The sequence below is a fragment of the Sciurus carolinensis genome, chromosome 2 (genome assembly GCF_902686445.1).
Source record: "Sciurus carolinensis chromosome 2, mSciCar1.2, whole genome shotgun sequence".
Taxonomy (NCBI): domain Eukaryota; kingdom Metazoa; phylum Chordata; class Mammalia; order Rodentia; family Sciuridae; genus Sciurus; species Sciurus carolinensis.
The window spans coordinates 42798769-42817978 of record NC_062214.1 but is presented as its reverse complement, the minus strand read 5'-3'; the positions used below and the strand labels follow the sequence as shown (position 1 = coordinate 42817978).

The window sequence follows — 19210 nt, the reverse complement described above, 5'->3', positions numbered from 1 at the left end:
TGGTTCAACCAACCTTTTTGCTTTGTGAACTCATTTGAAGATAGTCCAGATATCAGCTAGTTAGATGGATTTCTTGACATGAATTAGTTGCTTAAAGCAATTGGGCGGACTTGCTTTCTATTTCCATGTTGAGATTTGACTACTGCATGGACTTGCAGCCTTGTGAAATGATGATTCAGTTTATCCATTCGCTGAGTATGCTGCATTGACCTTCTTCCAAGCCTCAGTTCCTGTTCTAGGAACTTTGGGGCTATGTAGCCTCCAAATGCCCTGCAGTCTGCAATGTTCTGTTGTAGACTGCTTGTGTGTTGGTAGCCTACTGGTAAGAATGTTTGATGTCAGCAGGGATGGGTCCCTCTGGGTCCTATCTCACCAAGATGAGTGGTGCAAATCTGATCACTTGCTGCAGCCCTTCTAGGTTTTTATTAAGCCTGTGCCTAAGTAATTTTCATGTTATTAGTAGCCTGAGATCTGGAAGTCCTAAGTTCTCTTAATCTATGAGTAAAGATTTATGGTTGTAGGCCTCAATCAGGGAGAACCAATGGGGGGAACAAGAGCAAATTACCATAAAGGCAGAGAGTTAGTATAGTGGTTATAATTGATTCAGTTGTTTTAGGTACCAGGGCCACAGTGAGAAGTTGGGGGAGAGAATATAGATAATTTTAAGTGTTTAGGGTGGGAGAAAACAGTAACAATTCAGAATACCAAAACTTTGAATCCTTTTAACCTTGTAATAATGACACTTAAACCATTAAGGAGATATAGTGAAGGCATGGTATTAGAATTTCTTAGAGCATTTCCTTGTGAGTTGAAATAGTATCAGAGTAATATGTTTCATAAGCATGTGTGAAATGGGTTTCAAATATTTGCAGAAATTAGTGCAAATCTAGGGTATTTGTGGAAGGGTTTTTCTTTTTTCTTTTTTTACTGGACATTGCTTTCCCACTGAGCTACATCCTCAGTCCTTTTTATTTTGAAACAGGGTCTCTAAGTTACTGAGGCTGACCTTAAACTTCAGATCCTCCTGCCTCAGTCTCCTCAATCTCTGGTAGAATGTTTTTAATTTTATTTCCTTGCAAATGAGTATTAGAAAGCCAAAATATGCCCTGCTTTTGCTTCCTTTGAGAAAAATTAAAATCTGATCCAGAAGGCAGTCTGATTCTTGTGTAGTAAAGGGTAAAGTAAGGCCCATAGAAGGGAAAGAGTAACCATTTGAAGGGAATGCACAGATAGCATGTCCTAAGAATATGTATTTTGGGAATGGAAACTAGAAAATCATTTATACATAAGCAGTCTTTTTTCTGTCCACAGCAGTTTCTTTGTAATATTCAGATACATATGGAAATATTGGGACTGACATGTACAACTTTGTAACATTACACACTAAACTGTTTCGGTTAAAATAGTTATTTCACTAGCCCCCATACTGGCAGATCAGGGTTTGTGGAGTTTATTTCATTTTGGCTATATGGCACTAATACTAATGTGTATTTTTTTTCATGTATTTTCATTTCTGTGGGTTTTGAATTTTGGAATCTTGCCCTTTTGTCATGAAGGTACCCTTTGCCATCTGTGACGCTATGGGTCTTTTGAAGAGGGAACTTTGCCAATGGTATTAAGTAAGTCTTGTGCCAGAATGAGTCATAAGTCAAATTTGGACCAAAAGTGAGTGCCCCAAAGATCTAGTAGTGGTCTGTAGCTGAGAACTCTGCAGGGTTGTCCTATAGCCATTGCCTGATCAGGAGGTGAGGAAATACATAGGGGAGTTCCTAACATGTTTTCTCTCTTCAGGAAAGTGCTTTAACTCTCTTACCAAAAGCATTCAAATTTCTTCAAAATGGTTCAAGGTTTGCTTTCTAAGTGAAGCAATACTTTTTACACGCCCCCACCACCCCCTTTTTTTTTTCCCTTTCCTCTTTGTGCTAAGGATTGAACTCAGGGGCACTTAACCATGGAGGCACATCCCAAACCTTTTTTGTATTTTATTTAGACAGGTCTTACTCAGTTGAGGACCTCACTAAGTTGCTGAGGCTGGCTTTGAACTTGCAATCCTGTCTCAGTCTCCTGAGCCACTGGGATTACAGGCGTGCATCACTGTGCCTGACTGTACTCTTATTGTAAGATGGATCTGGTAGAGAGGTGCTTTGTGTTGGGTATGTGGTGCAGATTCCTAGGGAAATCTACAAGAGTCAGTTTGAAACTTGAGTCCATTGTTTGAGTGTAGGTATTTTAAATTTGATTCTCACGAATGTCAAGAGATCTGAAAAACAAGTAGAACTTTTACATGTCAAATGTCTGGTGTGCCTAAGGTTGGACTTGGTTAAGCAGCTTGCCTTACCCTGCTGAATGTAAATGGCCATTCTAGGTATTTTAACATCTAAGGCATTTTGACATGTGGGCCAAGTCAAAGGTTCATGATATTGGCCTCACCATGAGAAGCACTCTGGGTACTTCAAGATAAGGGGTAGAGGTAGGTAAACGGAATAGAATGTCTACCCCATTCTACCCCTGAGCACAGTAATTTATGTAGCAATACTGGGGCATAGGACTGAAGGGTGTTGGGTTTTGTATTAAGTATAAGAAGGAATGCTGACTTAGAAACGAAGCATTTCTTTTTTTTTTTTTTTTTTTTTTTCTTTTCTTTTCCCTAATGCTGGGGATTGAACCCAGGACCTCACACATGATAGGCAAGAATTCCATCATTGAATGACATCCCTAGTACATTTACACCTTTTTATTCCATAATGATGTGGACTTCATCTGAAGGACTGTATGCTGCAGTATGAGAAAATTCATTTAATTGGGTGATGTTCTGGTTCTCCTGGGAATTCTGCCAGTATTCTCTCTCAGGCCATTGTTTAAGACCTACATATAGACCTGCTTATATAGTCTTTGTGGTCAAGACTATAATGTCAAGTTGGTATTTTTGTTTGAATTCCTTCTAGTGGTGGTATGTTCAGGCAAAAATTGATGCAGGAAAAGCATATCCTACCTGGTTGCAGTTTTCTTGATTTTTTATTTTTTATTTTTTATTTTTTTGGTACTCAGGATTGAACCCAGAGTTGCTTAACCACAGAGCCATATCCCCAACCCTTTTTGTTTTATTTTCTTTTGAGACAGAGTCTCCTTTTAAGTCCCTAGGGCCTCCCTAAGTTACTGAGGTTGGTCTCAGACAAAATCCTACCTCAGTGTCCTGAGTCACTGGGATTACAGGCGTGTGCCACCAAGCCCAGCCAGTTTTCTGGGTTTTTTTTATTTTTTGCTAGTGAAAAGCCTCTAGGGTTTCCCTTGTGTCTTCATCAAACAGTGACAGCAAGTTTCTATACTAATTAGAAGGGAGGACAGATGTAGTAATAGTAATCTGACTGTTGCCTGAACATGGTTGATAATATGGGTAAAGACAAAAACAAGATGGTCATTAAGTGGTAGAGTTCATTGTAGCTTTAACTGTGGTACTTAAATGAACCCCATTTACTTAATTATTTCCCTGTTGGGTTTTTCAAAGATAGTCCATGTGGAGTTTCATAACTTTACTAGTTTTACTTGGCTTATAGCAAACAGAAATAGAATTATCATTATATTAAATTGAGAGATGCTAGAAGCCAGGGGTTGTGACTTAAGAAAACAGGTATGGGATGTATCTTAGTGGTTCGATCTCTAGCACCACTCAAAGAATTTCCAGAAAAGGAATAGTTTGTTGAGCTCTGGTACCTTGGACCTATTCTGACGGCTGCCCCATGTTTTCATTCTGCAACCTAGCTGACTTTATTCCTATGCTTGCGTCTTGACAGAAACAAACATAAAGTAGGTGCACTATTTCTGTGCAGTCACATTGTAGCTTATATATTGTTTTTTTTTTTTTTTTTGTGCTGGGGATCGAACCCAGGGCCTTGTGCTTGCAAGACACTCTACCAACTGAGCTATCTCCCCAGCCCCATATATTGGTATTTTTGAAGGCTCTATTTTCCCAGCAGTAATTTACCGGAACAAAGGAAACTTTTGTCAGAAATATGCCAGAGCTAGAATCATAGTTGTGATAAAATGAAGTATCTCTGACCTTTGTTACAGAGATCTCACAAACAGACATGTGAAAATTAAACCAAATATTTCGTACCAGTCATCAAGACTGCATTTGGAAGGGGTAGGAAGGATAGTAGAATGAATCAGACGTTATTACTCTTGGTGCATATATGATTACACAACCAGTGTGATTATATTTCATGTACAACCAGAAGAGAGTTATACTCCATTTCTTTATGATGTATCAAAATGCATTTTACTATCCTGTATAACTAATTAGAACAAATTTTTTAAAAAATATTAAAAAGAATACATTTGGAAACAAAGGTGTTCAGGTTGAGATGTCAGGACTGTTAATTACGTTTATGCATGTTAGGCATGCTTTTACCACTAGAGCCATTTTCCCAGTCCCTAATTATATATATTTAATGAATATAGTTAGTCTTTTTATAGTGCATTGGGCCAGGTTTCTAGTTTAAGTTCATCAGTTCCTGGCCTTTAAGTTTGTATTTTGAAGACAAGAATTTAAACGGAAACACCTCATTCTTCTAGCTCCAGACTGCACTCAACATTCTCTCTGTTAATTCCTCTAGGATTTTATGACTTTAGCACTAGTTACATACAGTGAGGAATGGAGAAGGAGTTGCTTTTGACTAGTAGCTTGCCTGCTTCAAGAATTGAAGAATTTACCTTGATTTAAATTTAGTAAATTTAATAGTAAAACTGTTTAACCACTTTTTACTAGTAATCCAGTTTTAGTGTTACTACTGTTTTTTCCTTATTCTGAAAAGAAATATTTTCTTAAAACTGGCAAAAATGAAGATGGGTGGTTCCCCCCACCCTTTGAAATTTCCAACTCATAAGCTCAGTCACTTAGTTTCCAGGGCAGGGGTCACACTAGGGATCTTGTGTAACCACAGTAAGAACTGCTTTGGTTAGCTTCTATAATTCACCCTTCCTGTCTAGAATTCTCAACTGTTTGTAATTGTGTCTGAATATAATTAGGTCCGTTTATCTCTCTACCCAGGACCCCACAACAGGGGACTGTTCTCTACCATTTTCCAAGGTTTTCCTAGTCTCTGAATCTTTATGCCGTATAATCTTTATGGTTAATAATGCTACTGAGGATTGAACTCAGGGGTGCTTAGCCACTGAGCCTCATCCCGTCTTTTTTTATTTTTTTATTTGAGACAGTCTCACTAAGTTGCTTAGTGCTCCACCAAGTCACTGAGACTAGCTTTGAACTTGTAATCCTCCTGCCTCCTCCCCGCACCAGCTGCTGGGAGTTTTGGGAGTTTTGCACCATTATGCCCAGCTAATAATGCTTCTTGAATGTTGTTTTTAATGTTTACATAAGAATTCAAGATTTCATCTTCATCTAGTTTTAAGGCTTCTAGTGTATAGTCAAATACATAAGAAATGCATTTCTTATCTGGTGTTCATACTAGAATCATACAATTAATTGCTCTGTTTAGTTTACAGGAATGCTTTGAACACAGATTTGAAGAGCAGGTTTCCCTTCAATTTCAGATATCTCAAAACTGACTTTGTTCTAAATGATCTATATATAGACTCCTTTTTAATAATTCCCTCCCATTTTAGAAGAATACTTTATAGGGATGAAATTAATTTGAGACTAATACTAAAAAAAAAAAAAAAAAAAAATGTGTTTCAGCTGAGGTCTGTGTCTGTGGACCTGAATGTTGATCCCTCACTTCAGATTGACATACCTGATGCACTCAGTGAGAGAGATAAGGTCAAGTTTACAGTGCACACCAAGGTAAGTGACAGAATGGCTTCGAAGCCTTGTTCACGGTGGGTGTGAGAAGAGTGATTCCATGAACTAAAATGGTTACTGTTTGTTTACAGTGTACCAGGCTGTTAAGTGAGGGCCTCTCTCATATGTATAGCTTGCTGTAAGCGAGTGCTGTTGCTTCAGCATCCTTCTCTGCTGTGGTGGAGCTACCTACTTACACAACTTAAACCTTCCACGTTTGGTTTTGATTGGCATCTAGGTGCAATTTCTGTAGCTTGCTTTTAATCTTAGTGGATATTTTCTTTGATTGGATGCCCATGGCAAACTTCCAAAAGGTGTAGTTTTGTGAAAAGTATTCCTTAAAGATCAGGTTGAGTCTTAGCTGTGGGTCAGTGGTGGGTGGAGATCATAATATTGCTGCTTTTGTTCTTTATCGTGATGTTTTATTATGCAGAGTTTTCCCATAGTGCAGCCCAGGAAACCCAAACCACGTTATCAGGTGATGGTTAGCAGTTTACTTCTTTCTCTTTACAGACTACACTGCCTACTTTTCAGAGCCCAGAGTTTTCTGTTACAAGGCAACATGAAGACTTCGTGTGGTTACATGATACTCTTATTGAAACCACAGACTATGCTGGCCTTATTGTGAGTATGTTTTAGAATACCAAATAATTAATTTATGCTACCTTGGTATTTATTTTACTAAAAGAGATTTTACCAGTGTTTTATGATGGGTTGTGAAAACTCTGATTTTTATCTGCCCATTAGAATATTTGCTAACTCCAGATTGGTATAGTCTAAACCGTGAATAGTGTTAAAGCTATGAAATGAAGCATATATAGAGGCTTATGCTATATACATTGTAAGTGGATAAACAGCTTAGTGATTCAAGTCCTATCTATGTTTTCTCTGGCATCGGTAAATTGATTTCTAGGATTCTTTAGTATTTGTTGCTAGTATGCAGTAAAATTCCCAATAGTGCCTAAAGAGTAAGGAAGCCATTGTCAGCTTTTGAGAATTAATTTTTGGCTATAGGAACAGGGACTTAGGGGATATCAAATGAAAATTAAGTACACGTTGTCCTGCTAGGTAGACTAAAAGAATCTACCCAATGGTGATTTTTTAAAATAATGAAACAAAAATAGTTCTTAACTTCTGTTTAGGGGTGTTCCCTTCATTTAGAATTCAAATCTTTGGGTAGTCCTTAGAGGTTGAAAAATTGCTTTTGATGTCTGGAGACTTGGTGTTCAATCACTTTTAGCATTGATTATACTAATTTTAAGCTGACGTTGGCCTGGTAACTCTGCCAGTTCTCTGTAAACTGAATAAATAATTACGTCAAAATACTCAACTGTGGGGAACACACTTTGGATCAGAAGGAATAAAGTTTGGGTGAAACCTAGTGACTTTTTAGATAGCCCCATTTGGTGGTCAGAGTTGGATGAGGCATCAGCTAGAACACGGGGACAAGATGCTCATGTGTTAACTGCCTATGCTGCAGATTCCCCCTGCTCCTACAAAACCAGATTTTGATGGTCCTCGAGAAAAGATGCAGAAACTGGGAGAAGGTGAAGGGTCCATGACCAAAGAAGAATTTGCAAAAATGAAGCAAGAACTGGAAGCGTAAGTGGATTTTCTTGATGGACTCTTTTTTGGGGGGGGGGGGGGGTTTACCTGCGATTGAACCCAGGGACACTTAACCACTGAACCACATCCCCAGGCTGTTTTTTATTTTGAAACAGAGTCTCATTAGATTGCTGAGACTGACTTTGAACTTGTGAGCTTCCTGTCTCAGCCTCTATTGGATATATATTGGGATTTATCCTGACATTAGCCCTGGGGATTATTGTAGGCATACACCACCACGCCCAGTGGGCTCTTTTAAAAATATAGCTGTTAGTTGCCTAGTGCCGATTTCTAAAACTACATTTTGCAAATGTAGTTTTGTGGGATGCAGTTTTTGTACTTTTGACCTTGGTTCCTGTAGGCCTTTGTTGCTGGGTAGACTAGTTGTTTTTTCTCCTATATAGATCATACATTTATTAGGGAATGCCGGTCTGGCATAGGGAGGAAAATAGACTTTTGTGTCTTCAAAAGGGACGTTTTCAAATTGTTAAAATATACAAAAATTTCTTCCTTGAAGTTTTGTTACAGGAAGTATTAGGAGAAACTTGGTTGTAACAAATGCTTTTACAAAACATTCTAAAGAACCATATTGATGTTTGAAAGAGGCCAGGTACATAGGCTGCATATTTTCAATCTGGTTGTAATTTTAAAGCAAAAATGGATTCTTTATTCTGTGTCATAGTTGGAGGTTTGCATTACTGAGTACTGAAAAACTTACACCAGATGTTTTTCAACTACTCTTTTCTCTCCTTAAACAAATGAAATGTGAATTTTAAAAACCATGTCATACTATTGAAGTCCTGGAAGGTTGGGGTAAAAGTACTGTGTGCTTTCTTCTTTTCCCCCTTGTACTAGGGATCGAACTCCTGAGTGCTTTAGCACTGAGCTATGTACCCAGTCCTCTTTATTTTTTATTTTGAGACAGGGTCTCACTAAGTTGTCAACGGTAGCCTTCACCCGCTTCTCGTCCCACCATCAGCAAGTTGGAATTCAGGTGCCCCTTTTAGCAACTCTTCAGTGCTCTGCCCTAAGCCTGTGTTGCCTAGGGCAGGGCTCACACCTGAATCACTCTGCACACTAGAGTGCCTATGAGACCAGCCCTGGGGTTAAAGCACTAAACACAACTTTCCAAGGTCCTAACATCTTGAATGCCTTGATTGAGGTAACACTGCTTTGTAATTTCTGCTGATTTCAAGTCTTAATAAGGATTCGTGCTGTGTATATGACTGCCTAAAGGATTTTCATCCTTTTTAAAGAAACAAATTCTTGCAGCTGCTAAATTTCAACAGTAGTTAATTACATGTAGGTTTGGGGGGTTTCAGATGGAGGAAAAGGGCCACTTTACTCCTTTTTATTGGTTCATTCTAGATTCTAAAATGGCAACTGCTTTATTAACTACCTGATTAACCCAAAATGTTGTTTTGGTCTAGTTGTAGTGTTTTACCTAATAAAATGAGGAGAACACAAGACTATAGTTAACCTACAGCGGATAGTATTCATCAGGTAGTTGAACGATGCCAACTGAATTGTGTATGTGCTTTTCTTTTCAGTGAATATCTCGCTGTCTTTAAGAAGACTGTCTCCTCTCATGAAGTATTTCTTCAGCGGCTCTCTTCTCATCCTGTTCTCAGTAAAGATCGCAACTTTCATGTTTTCCTGGAATATGATCAGGATGTAAGGCAATTTTATTCACATTTCCATGGTCCAGTTAAAGTGTATGACTGACCCAGGCATGGTGGCGATGCCTGTAATCCTACCTGCTCAGGAGACTGAGGCAAGAGGATCACAAGTTTGAACCCAGCATCCGACAACTTAGACCCTGTCTTGAACTTTTGAAATGACTGGGAGTGTAGCTCAGTGGTAGAGTATTTGCCTACCATATGCGAAGTCCTGAGTTTGATCTTCAGCACTGCAAAAGAAAAAAATATTACTTTCTGAAAAATTTACTATTGAAGTTCTGACTTTTTAATAATAGAAATACAATGGAAACGTTTGTAGATGCTTTCTTTTTTCCCCCCACAGATTTGTTAGTCATTTTTGTGACTGCCTAAATTTTGGCTTTTTTTTTAAAGATGTACACAATAGCTTTATTTTTATGTGGTGCTGAGGATCCAAACCCAGTACTTCACATGTGCTAGGCAAGTGCTGTACCACTGAGCCATGACCCCAGCCCCAGATTTTGACTTTTTATCCCCCTTCCAAAGACTAATTTTCTCCTACAATTAAGTTTGGGATTGTTAGAAGGAACTTAAATTGATTTACATTGATTTCTTTTGGTTACCCTTTTGTTAAGGAGATGTGCTGTGTGCTTATTTTTTTTTTACATGTTACATTTATCATCTCTTAATATGAGATGATTTAGAGATTTCTTAAGCTTAAAGCCTAATCAACAATGTAGATTGAATAGAATGTAATTCTACCAAGGACTGAAAATCCTCAAAGCTGTTCCTATGTATATGTGATCCTCTTAGAAAGATGACATTTGTGTTTAAGATTGTCTATTTATTATGGATTTCAGATTCAGTGGGTAAAACAATTAAAGATACCTTAATGCATGTTCGTATATTAGTAAAAAGTATTGGCTTGGAATGATATTCATAACTAACTTGAGAGAGCCTGGAAAAAATATGTAACATAACTGTTTTGGAATTTTTTTTTAGCTAAGTGTTAGGCGGAAAAATACCAAAGAAATGTTTGGTGGCTTCTTTAAAAGTGTGGTGAAAAGTGCTGATGAAGTTCTTTTTTCTGGAGTTAAGGTAAGGGACTTCAGCTATTTGAGAAAATTTCATAACTTCCTAGGAATAGATTATATTTCTTTGGATGAGATAATATCACAAAGTACTAACTTTTAAGGAATGGGGTATTTTCATTTACTTAATTCAGTTTTTGCTTATTTCTCCAAAACACCTTGTTCTCTCTCAGGAGAAGTGACGTGAACCTTTCCACACTTGAGTATTTTCTCCTTTTGTAAAGACAGAGGTTACTCAATTTTAAAAAGAAAATAAGCTAGAAGATCAGTATTTCATGCCATTCTCCAGTATGGTGGCCGCCAGCCACAGGTGGCAGGTGAGCACTTGACATGTAGCTTAGTAGGCATGATAAAGGAAACAGATTTTGTTTTATTTACATACTGGATTTTAAGGACTTAGGACAAAGAAAAAAACCAAAATGTCTCATTAATGTTTTATCTATCAATGGTTATAGTTTTAGAAATGCTCTAAGTACAATAAAATTAATTTCACTCTTCCATAATACCAGTGAAGAGAAGGCAGCGTCAGATTAAGCATAAGTCTCTTATTACCCTCATAGATGTGATTTCTCTCTTTAGTCTTCAAGCATCCCCCTCTTAAAATTGAGATACCTTAAAGTTTACTACCAGGTGTCTGACTTTGTCTTTCCAGGGCTGGAGGCTTGAGTGGGAAACATACAGGTGCCCAGTAGAAAGGACAGCGTCAGAAATTTGGTTTCACTCTTTGGCACAGTGCTGAGTTGTGTGAACTGTCATGTGTCAATTCATTGTGCAATATTTAGCATCCTTGGCCAGTGCCTACCACGTATACCAGTATGGCCTCTCAAACTGAAACCAGCCAAATATAAATAAAAAATAACTACATACAGATTCAAGTATTCAAGTCTGGGTGGCAGTGCCTCGGTTGGCAGAACCACTGCAGTAGTAATAGAGCCATTGGGTCTTAGGTTACCAGAGAATGTTCTTCAAAATGATTCTCTGTTGCCATTTTCTGTCAGTCAACATTTGATTATTGCTAGCCCTGGGTATTATCAATGTCTTTTAAGTTTTCAGTCCTCTTATCTGTGGAGGTTAAATATTTTTACTCAGAAATTTGTCAGAATGTTGTTTTCTAATACAAAATACATGTTCTTGTAATTTACACTAAAAATTTTTTTTCTTATTTTAGGAAGTGGATGACTTCTTTGAGCAAGAGAAGAACTTCCTTATTAACTATTACAACAGGATCAAGGATTCCTGTGCTAAAGCTGACAGAATGACCAGATCTCATAAAAGTAAATACCTTTTACCCACTAGCCACTTTTGGCTTTGCTAGTGTGCCTGCTCTGCTTATGTAATAAGGACTGCACTGTTTCTCCAGATGTTGCCGATGACTATATTCACACTGCAGCCTGCTTACAGAGCCTGGCTTTAGAAGAACCCACAGTCATCAAAAAGTAAGCTATTGTTGTGAAATCATTTCCCTGACTTCCTAATTGAAGACTGCTGAGTGATATAATTAAAAGAATAATGAGTACTATCAGAGGCTTCAGTTCCACCCCAGAACACAAGCTTATCAAGAACACTCTCCAGCACTCAAGTCCCTACAAGGCACTTCTGAGAGAATTGTAGAGGCCTTAGATATGGTGTAGAGCCTTTATTTCTGTCACATTAAATGACTTCTTTCTTTGTTCATTTTGTGGTCGTATTTGAGAGAAATTTGCCTTGGTTCTCTTTGTCAGTTGGTTCTTGCTCTTCCCTCAGCCTTTGCTTTTAGCTCCTCAAGTTTATTCTGCTCCTCTTTTTGTTTGTTTGAAAGTCTTATCTTCCTCAGCCATGTCCTTGGCCTGCTTCTTAGGCTATTTCAGGGGCAGCTGCTTGCCACCTTTGCGAATGGACATGGTATTTGCCACCCCTGCCTCAGAACTTGCTCCTAAACCCTGGTCTTTTTTTGAAGAGATTTTTGTTGTTGTTTGGTTGGGGTTTTTGTTTGTCTGTTTGTTTTTGTTTTTTGTTAATGGGATTTGAACCCAGTGGCACTTTACTGTTGAGTTACAACCCCAGCATCGCACCTGCACCCACCCCCACTCCTTACCCCCTTATTAAGTTTTCAGATAGGTTCTCCTAAAGTTGATGAGGCTGACCTCAAACTTTATTCCTCCTGTCTCCTCCTTCTGAGTTGCTGGGATTATAGGCTAGCACTACCACACCTGGCTCTTAAGAGATTTGCTGGTTTTGAGAATAGTACAATGATCCTATCTTGATCTTGCACTTTTACATATGCTTTCTACTGTTTCTCTGTGCTGGGCATTTCTGGCATAAGGCTATTTTACCTAACACATCTCTCCTTGATATAACAGGTGATACTGCCTCTGACTTGAAGTTGAAAGTCAGGCTAATGGCAGAATCAAGATGAGATGGTAGCATGTTTATTGCTTTGTGATGCCAGTGCAGGTAGCTCATTAGAACCTGACCTTCTTTGACACAGCATAGGCCTTTGATAAGAACATCCTGGACGTAAGGCAAGTTGGCTAAAAGGCATCAAGAGGGGTAATGCCAGTGGATATGGCACTGGATATGTGCTCAGTTTTATGTTTTGAGCCAGTTGAAAGAAAAACACTACTTTTAAAAATCAAAACACATTTACCCATTCTTATTTGATAAGATCATTTATTTCATAGATGATTTAAGACCTTAAACCCCAGTTGTGTGTTTATTTTCAGATACCTATTGAAGGTTGCTGAACTATTTGAAAAACTTAGGGTAAGGATTCTGTGTTTGTCTTCATAATATATATATATTTTATAATCTGAAGATAACTGATTTGATGGTGACCTTTACTTTTTTAAATAGAAAGTAGAGGGTCGAGTTTCATCAGATGAAGATTTAAAGCTGACAGAGCTTCTCCGATACTACATGCTCAACATAGAGGCTGCGAAGGTAAGATGAAGAGATGTGAAACCCAGCTACAGTGCTAGATCACCTTCTTGTGACCAGAAACCTAATGCTAGAGCTATTCCTTTTTGTTAAAAAGGAAATTTTCTTCATACTTAGGAGGAAGATAGGAATTTTATCACATTTGTTTGTGAAGTGACATGCCCTTTTGTGGCATTGGATCCATAAGTAGTATGCAGAATAAACTCAGGAATAAGCATGAGTTCTTAACTGTCTCTTTGCCTGAGCATACCTTCTGGTGTGTTTTCTTATATTTGGACAATTTTAATGCTTTATAGACTGTTATTTAATGGAAGTAAGAGCTAATTTAAAGTTTTTCACTTAAAAAACTGGGTGCAGTTGTTTCACTGAGATTCAACAAGTTATGTGGTCCTGACTGCTTTGTTGCTCAGTTGCGTTCTTGCAGCATTCTTCTTGACTCACCAGCAGTAACTGTACATGTGGTTTGTTATTATTGGTTTTTGCTGCTGTTTGGTTTGTGATGCTAGAGGTAGAACCAAGGACCTTATGTTTGCTACTCAAGTGTTCTACTTTTATTTTCTTTGCTGAGGCTGGCCTCAATCCTGTGATCCTCCTGCCTCAGCCTTCCAAGTACTAGAATTATAGGCATGTGCCACCTTGCCCAACTGTACAATGTGTAATTTTTTTAATTGTCTTCAATTATCGAATCAACTAGAAAATAATCCTTATTTTTACTCTGTTGGATCATCCCGCCACCCCTATCCTCCCCTTTCCACCCTAGGTACTGGAGATTGAACCCAGGGCTCTCTACCACTGAACAGCATCCCTACCCTTTTAAATTTTGAAACAGGATGTTGCTGAATTGTCCTGGCTGGCCTGGATCCTGGGATCCTCCCCTGCTGAGTTGCTGGGATTACAGTTGTACATCACCATGCCCCACTGTTGAGATTTTTTGTTTTTGTTTTTGTTTTTAACCTGACACATAAAGAATTCTGGGAAAGCCCTCAAATGTAAAGAGTTGCATATCCCTGCTAAATCTTATGAGGATAGTTTTAAGTATCAAAGTAGATTAGACTCTTGCCATGTAACATTTCAAACACTTCATTGGTCCTTTTCTAGACTCTTTAAGATATTTTGTATTCCTGTTTTGTTCTCTGCAGATTTTTATGTTGTAACTATTAATTTTCTTGTCAGGATCTCTTATACAGACGCACCAAAGCTCTCATTGATTATGAGAACTCAAACAAAGCTTTGGATAAGGCCCGGTTAAAAAGCAAAGATGTCAAGTTGGCTGAGGCACACCAGCAGGAATGCTGCCAGAAATTTGAACAGCTTTCTGAATCTGCAAAAGAAGGTTGAGTAGGAACATTCTTTACTTATTTTATGTTTTATTTGGAAATAAATCTTAAGCTTATAGAGAGAAGTGGTACAAAAGTATTTTTAAAAAAAAGTATAAAAATAGCCACATAGCCTCAACTCAGTATCCTAGTTAACACTTGAACAATAACACTTGCCTTCACATGGTATTAACATGAATGTGTGGTGTTTCTAATCAGTGTGACTAAATTGCCTATGTGGTCTTTTTATCCCTAAAAACTTTGTTGTGTTTCCTATCTAGTTATTCTAGATCTTAAGTCTTCTTTACTCAGGAAGTTTTTGGTTATTGTTGTTTTTTGCAATATTGATATATATTTTAATTTTCTATTTTATAAATCTCTCTTTGTAAAAATATTTTTTATGAATAGTTAATGATGTATCTTTCTTGAGTCCATATTCTCTCCTGTTGTGGTGTTCATTTTGGTTACTTAGTCAGGTGTCCAGTTTCTCCTCTGCACTTAATATGCTCCGGCACCCTTCTGTGGGGAGATGATTGAAGATCACATACATGTCCTGCTTTTCATCAAACTTCCTTGGACTTAGTGTGCACGATTCTTTCCTAACTAACTTTTACTCTGATGGTTGCAATTAGGTGATGTCCCTCTCCCAATTCTAGCATTTCATATGCAGGTTAGCAGTTGCTGTCATACTACAAACAAGAGCCTGCTCTTCCCTTTGTTTTTCCCAATCATCTTATTTGTTGTTCTGTGTGTGATGCTGGAGGTTGAACTCAGGGTTTTGAGCATGCCACCCAAGCCTTCTACCACTGTGGTACATTGCCAGCCCTTCCTTTTCTTTTAAGTTGTTACTATCCTGAATTATTTGGGTACTCAAAGTGTCCAGACTTTTCCAATGGGAACAACTTGAAACTGGCATGTCTTTGTGACACATTACACATACTTTCTTTTAAGCAGTTACTTGTTCTGTGTAATTGTAGACATTCAACTCTAACCCATAAATGGGCCATTTTTCAAGGAGCCTAGGTACTTAGGGAATAGTACCCAAGATCTGGGTGTGCTAGGGGTGTTTATTGTTCTGGGTTGTCTCTGCTTCTAGGCCCTTCAGCAGACAGAATTGGGAAATTTAGATGAGTACATGTGATTGCACACCCAGGCAAGTTTCAGGATCATGAGTCTATCCTGATGATTCAATTCCAGTCTGGGTCTGCTAGGTTCTTCTTGTCTGCCCCATTCCAGAACAGTTTTGTTTTGTTTTTGTTTTTTTGGTTACCAGGGATTGAACCTAGGGGCTCTTAACCACTGAGCCACATTCCCTAGCCCTTTTTATTTTATTTTGAGACAGGACCTTGCTAAGCTGCTGAGGCTGGCTTTGAATTTATAATCCTTCTGCTTCAGCCTCCTGAGTCACTGGGATTATGGGTATGTGCCACTGTCACTGGCTAGGGGGCTTTTTAGTATAGATTAACTTCATTGTAAAGTGGTGCGCTGCTTCTACCTATTTATTTATTTATTTTTAGTACTAGGATTAAACCCGGGGGTGCCTAACTACAAAGCTACATCCCCAGTCCTTTTATTTTTCATTGAGACAGGACTTCAGTAAGTTGCTGAGACTGGCTTTGAACTTGGGATCCTCCTGCCTCAGCCTCTCAAGTTGCTGGGATAACAGGCATGTGCCACCAAGCCCATCCCTGTCTCACTTTAAAGTATAGTTGCCAGTGTTGGAGACATTTAGGTATATCTGGAAATGCCTTCATAATAACAGTGGTCTGATAATGTGCTACCTGGCATGTGTAAGCTTAGATTTTGTAGAGTAATATCTTATATTGTTTCATGCTTAAACTGTATGGCAAAGAGGTTTTTACTGCAAGTTGGCAATTGCCTGCAGATGTTCATGTTGCTGGCTGTCTTAGATTGTTTCAAAGTAACTTTTTATTGTCCCTTTCTTAAATTCTTATCTTTTTTTTTTAAACTGGGGATTGAACCCAGAAATGCTCTACCCTACCGCTGTTGTTATCTTTTGAGATAGGATCTTGCTGAGTTTCCCAGACTGTCCTCCAACTTGAAATCTTCCTGTGTCAGTCTTCTGAGTCGCTAGATTACAGGTGTACTCTACCATGCCTGGCTTAGAATGTTGCTTTCTTTCTTTCTTTTTTTTTTTAAAGGTTGAATAATACTCTGTTGTGTCTGTATTCCATGTTTTAAAAAATTTATTTGTTGCCCATTGGTGGGACACAGATCGACTCCATGTCTTGGCTGTTGTGAGTAATGTTGTGAGTAGTGTGTCCTATACTATACATTCAACTCTGTAATGTGTTTAGAGTCACAGTAACAGAAGACATCTAGTATATGTCCCAGTCAGAGTGCTTAAGGAGGAAATAGTGGTGGTTTGAGAACACTGTGGAGACCGCTTAAAAGAATGATATTTGGAGGCTACAGTGAATATGAAAATGTAATGTTTCTTGGTTTGGTAAACTTTAACTCTTTCTTCCTGTAGAACTTATAAATTTCAAACGGAAGAGAGTGGCAGCGTTTAGAAAGAACCTAATTGAGATGTCTGAACTGGAAATAAAGCATGCCAGAGTAAGTGTTTTCAAATTAAACCAACAACTTTTTAGGTTCCATCCCTCTTTCCCAGTTCATTGTCCCAGTGTCATCAGGCAGATGGGGTTTGCCCTATGGTTTTGATCCCATATGGTACTTAGTAGATGGGAGCCTACTCATTGGAATATTTTTTGCTACTGCAAACCAAAAATCCATAATATCTTAAACTACATTTGAGAAGAGCATTCTTGGTTAAGGCTCCCCTGCCTCCTTACAGGGCTTGTGGACCACGCTGAAGCGCCTTCTCTAATAATTTAGCAGTAAGCTCTTTAGTAACTTGGGTTTTCATTGAAAACTTTTAGAAGAAACAGCTTTTTGTTTGCCAAGCATCTTCTAGTATTCCTTTGTGGTTTAGAAAGGAAGAAAATCTTTTATTCTGTTGCATATATTTAATGTCTGTAGCCTAGCATAGAAGCAGAGACATTCTTGATGTGGGCAACATGTTAGACCTAATGGGGTCTTTTAAGAGAGTTTTTGGTGCCCATGCTCAATCCCTGAGGATATCTCCTTGGGTGGTTCCAGGGAGCTTCAGACTGCTGTCACGGCTTGCTGACAAGGTCAGTCCTTCAACCTCAAGGGCTATAGCTGGGATTCCTCCCTTGGGAGGAACTGTCACTGGCATCCACCTTGTGCTTACTCACTTTTTTTTTTTTTTTTTTTTTTTTTTTTTTGGTGTTAAGGATCAAACCTAACCAAGGCCTTTGTTAATGCTAGGCAAGTGCTGTACCACAGAGCCTCATTCCCAGTCCTTGTTTGTTTCTTAATTAGGGACAGTGTCTGACTAAGTTACTGAGGCTGGCCTTGAACTTGCAATCCTGCCTCAGCCTCCTGAGTCACTGGGATTACAGGTGTGGGACACTGCTCACAGTTCTCTAAATGTTTCTTTTTTTTTTTTTTTGCGGTGCTGGGGATCGAACTCAGGGCCTTGTGCTTGAGAGGCAAGCACTCTACCAGCTGAGCTATCTCCCCAGCCCTCTAAATGTTTTTGAAGTGAGAACTTTACAAAGCAATTTTTCAGAGTTACTTCTTGTAATTTTGTTTATATTCTTGCCAATGACTGATTTTTACCTGACTTTTTATTTGGTCTTTCTAAGTCCTCGTAAAGCAGAACAGATATGATTGCATTTGGGAGCAGATAGGGTGGGAGATGGAGGTGCTGGAGTAGGTAGTCCCCGACAGACCCTCTTGAGGGAGAGGAACTCTCCACACGAAATGGGTGGTGAGTCGATTATGTACTTTAAATGGGGTTTGGCAGAGAAAAATGCCAGCCTAGTTGGGCTGGTTTTAGATCCCTTTAGACAAGCAAGTCAGTGGATTTATGTTTGTTTCATTCTTGAGTAGTATATAAAAGTTCTTAGATTCTAGAATGATTTATTGGTCTGCCTTGACTTTGATGTTACTTGTGTTTTGTTTTTTTTTTCCCCCAGAACAATGTCTCCCTCTTGCAGAGCTGCATTGACTTGTTCAAGAACAACTGATCTATCTGCCTTTCTCTGAAGGAAACAAATGTGAAAATTGCATCACTTGCACTTAAATCATTACCATAGAATATGATTAGCTTTGACTTTAGTTTAAAATTATGTGAATAAATATTTTGATTTCTAAAAATCTTAACACTTAACCATGTTGGTTTAAAAATATTTTTATTGCATGCTTCTTGGACATAACTAATTTTTTCCTTATGCATTTAATACCTCAGAGTGGGCAGAATCTAAATACTGGATTCTCCTGTAGTTTGTCTTCAGTTACTTAAAAGGGTGTAGAAGACATGTGCCTTCTGGAATAAGTAGAAGCAATCACCAGGCCCATGTCTTGTCACCCTGATTCATGTGCCCATGTCCCTGCAGACTGATTCTGTCAGGGAGGTGCCAGTTTAACAAATAACAACAGCTATTTGTTATAGCCAACGGACATTCCATTCCTTCATTGGGTGTTTTATTTTCTCTTTGTTACACTCATGTTCTTGAGTCACCTCAAGTGTTTGTATAATAACAAGGGCAAAAAGATCTCATTTATCTTTGTAAAAATCCTTTGCAGTTCCATTTTTGTAGTTGGGATATGAATATTTGAGGGGAGAGACGTACATAGGGGTATATATAGAAATAAACAATATGGCCTGCTTTAGAATGGCTGCTCAAGAAAGATGTAAGGTCTTTCCCTGATGCTGGGGGAATGCGTGTTTGGGCTTTCGTTTTTATAAACTATACAATAAAATAATAAATCACA

General features: G+C 38.4%; 1 protein-coding gene and 1 non-coding gene across 3 annotated transcripts in view; both read left to right on the top strand.

The window, feature by feature from the left end:
- Snx5 (sorting nexin 5) overlaps window positions 1-19210 on the top strand; it is a 23728-nt gene extending 4518 nt beyond the window's left edge. For both annotated transcript variants that reach the window (XM_047539169.1, XM_047539170.1), the window contains exons 3-14: window positions 5696-5800; window positions 6311-6421; window positions 7278-7399; window positions 8953-9076; window positions 10063-10158; window positions 11320-11425; window positions 11512-11587; window positions 12854-12893; window positions 12984-13070; window positions 14241-14400; window positions 16878-16963; window positions 18412-19210. In XM_047539169.1, the coding sequence (XP_047395125.1) occupies window positions 5696-5800; window positions 6311-6421; window positions 7278-7399; window positions 8953-9076; window positions 10063-10158; window positions 11320-11425; window positions 11512-11587; window positions 12854-12893; window positions 12984-13070; window positions 14241-14400; window positions 16878-16963; window positions 18412-18462 (1164 nt within the window). In that variant the 3' untranslated portion in view covers window positions 18463-19210. The remainder of the gene's footprint in view (window positions 1-5695; window positions 5801-6310; window positions 6422-7277; window positions 7400-8952; window positions 9077-10062; window positions 10159-11319; window positions 11426-11511; window positions 11588-12853; window positions 12894-12983; window positions 13071-14240; window positions 14401-16877; window positions 16964-18411) is intronic.
- Window positions 163-400, top strand: LOC124978526 (small nucleolar RNA SNORD17). Its single transcript, XR_007107506.1, has one exon. It is a non-coding gene; the product is annotated as a small nucleolar RNA SNORD17 (small nucleolar RNA).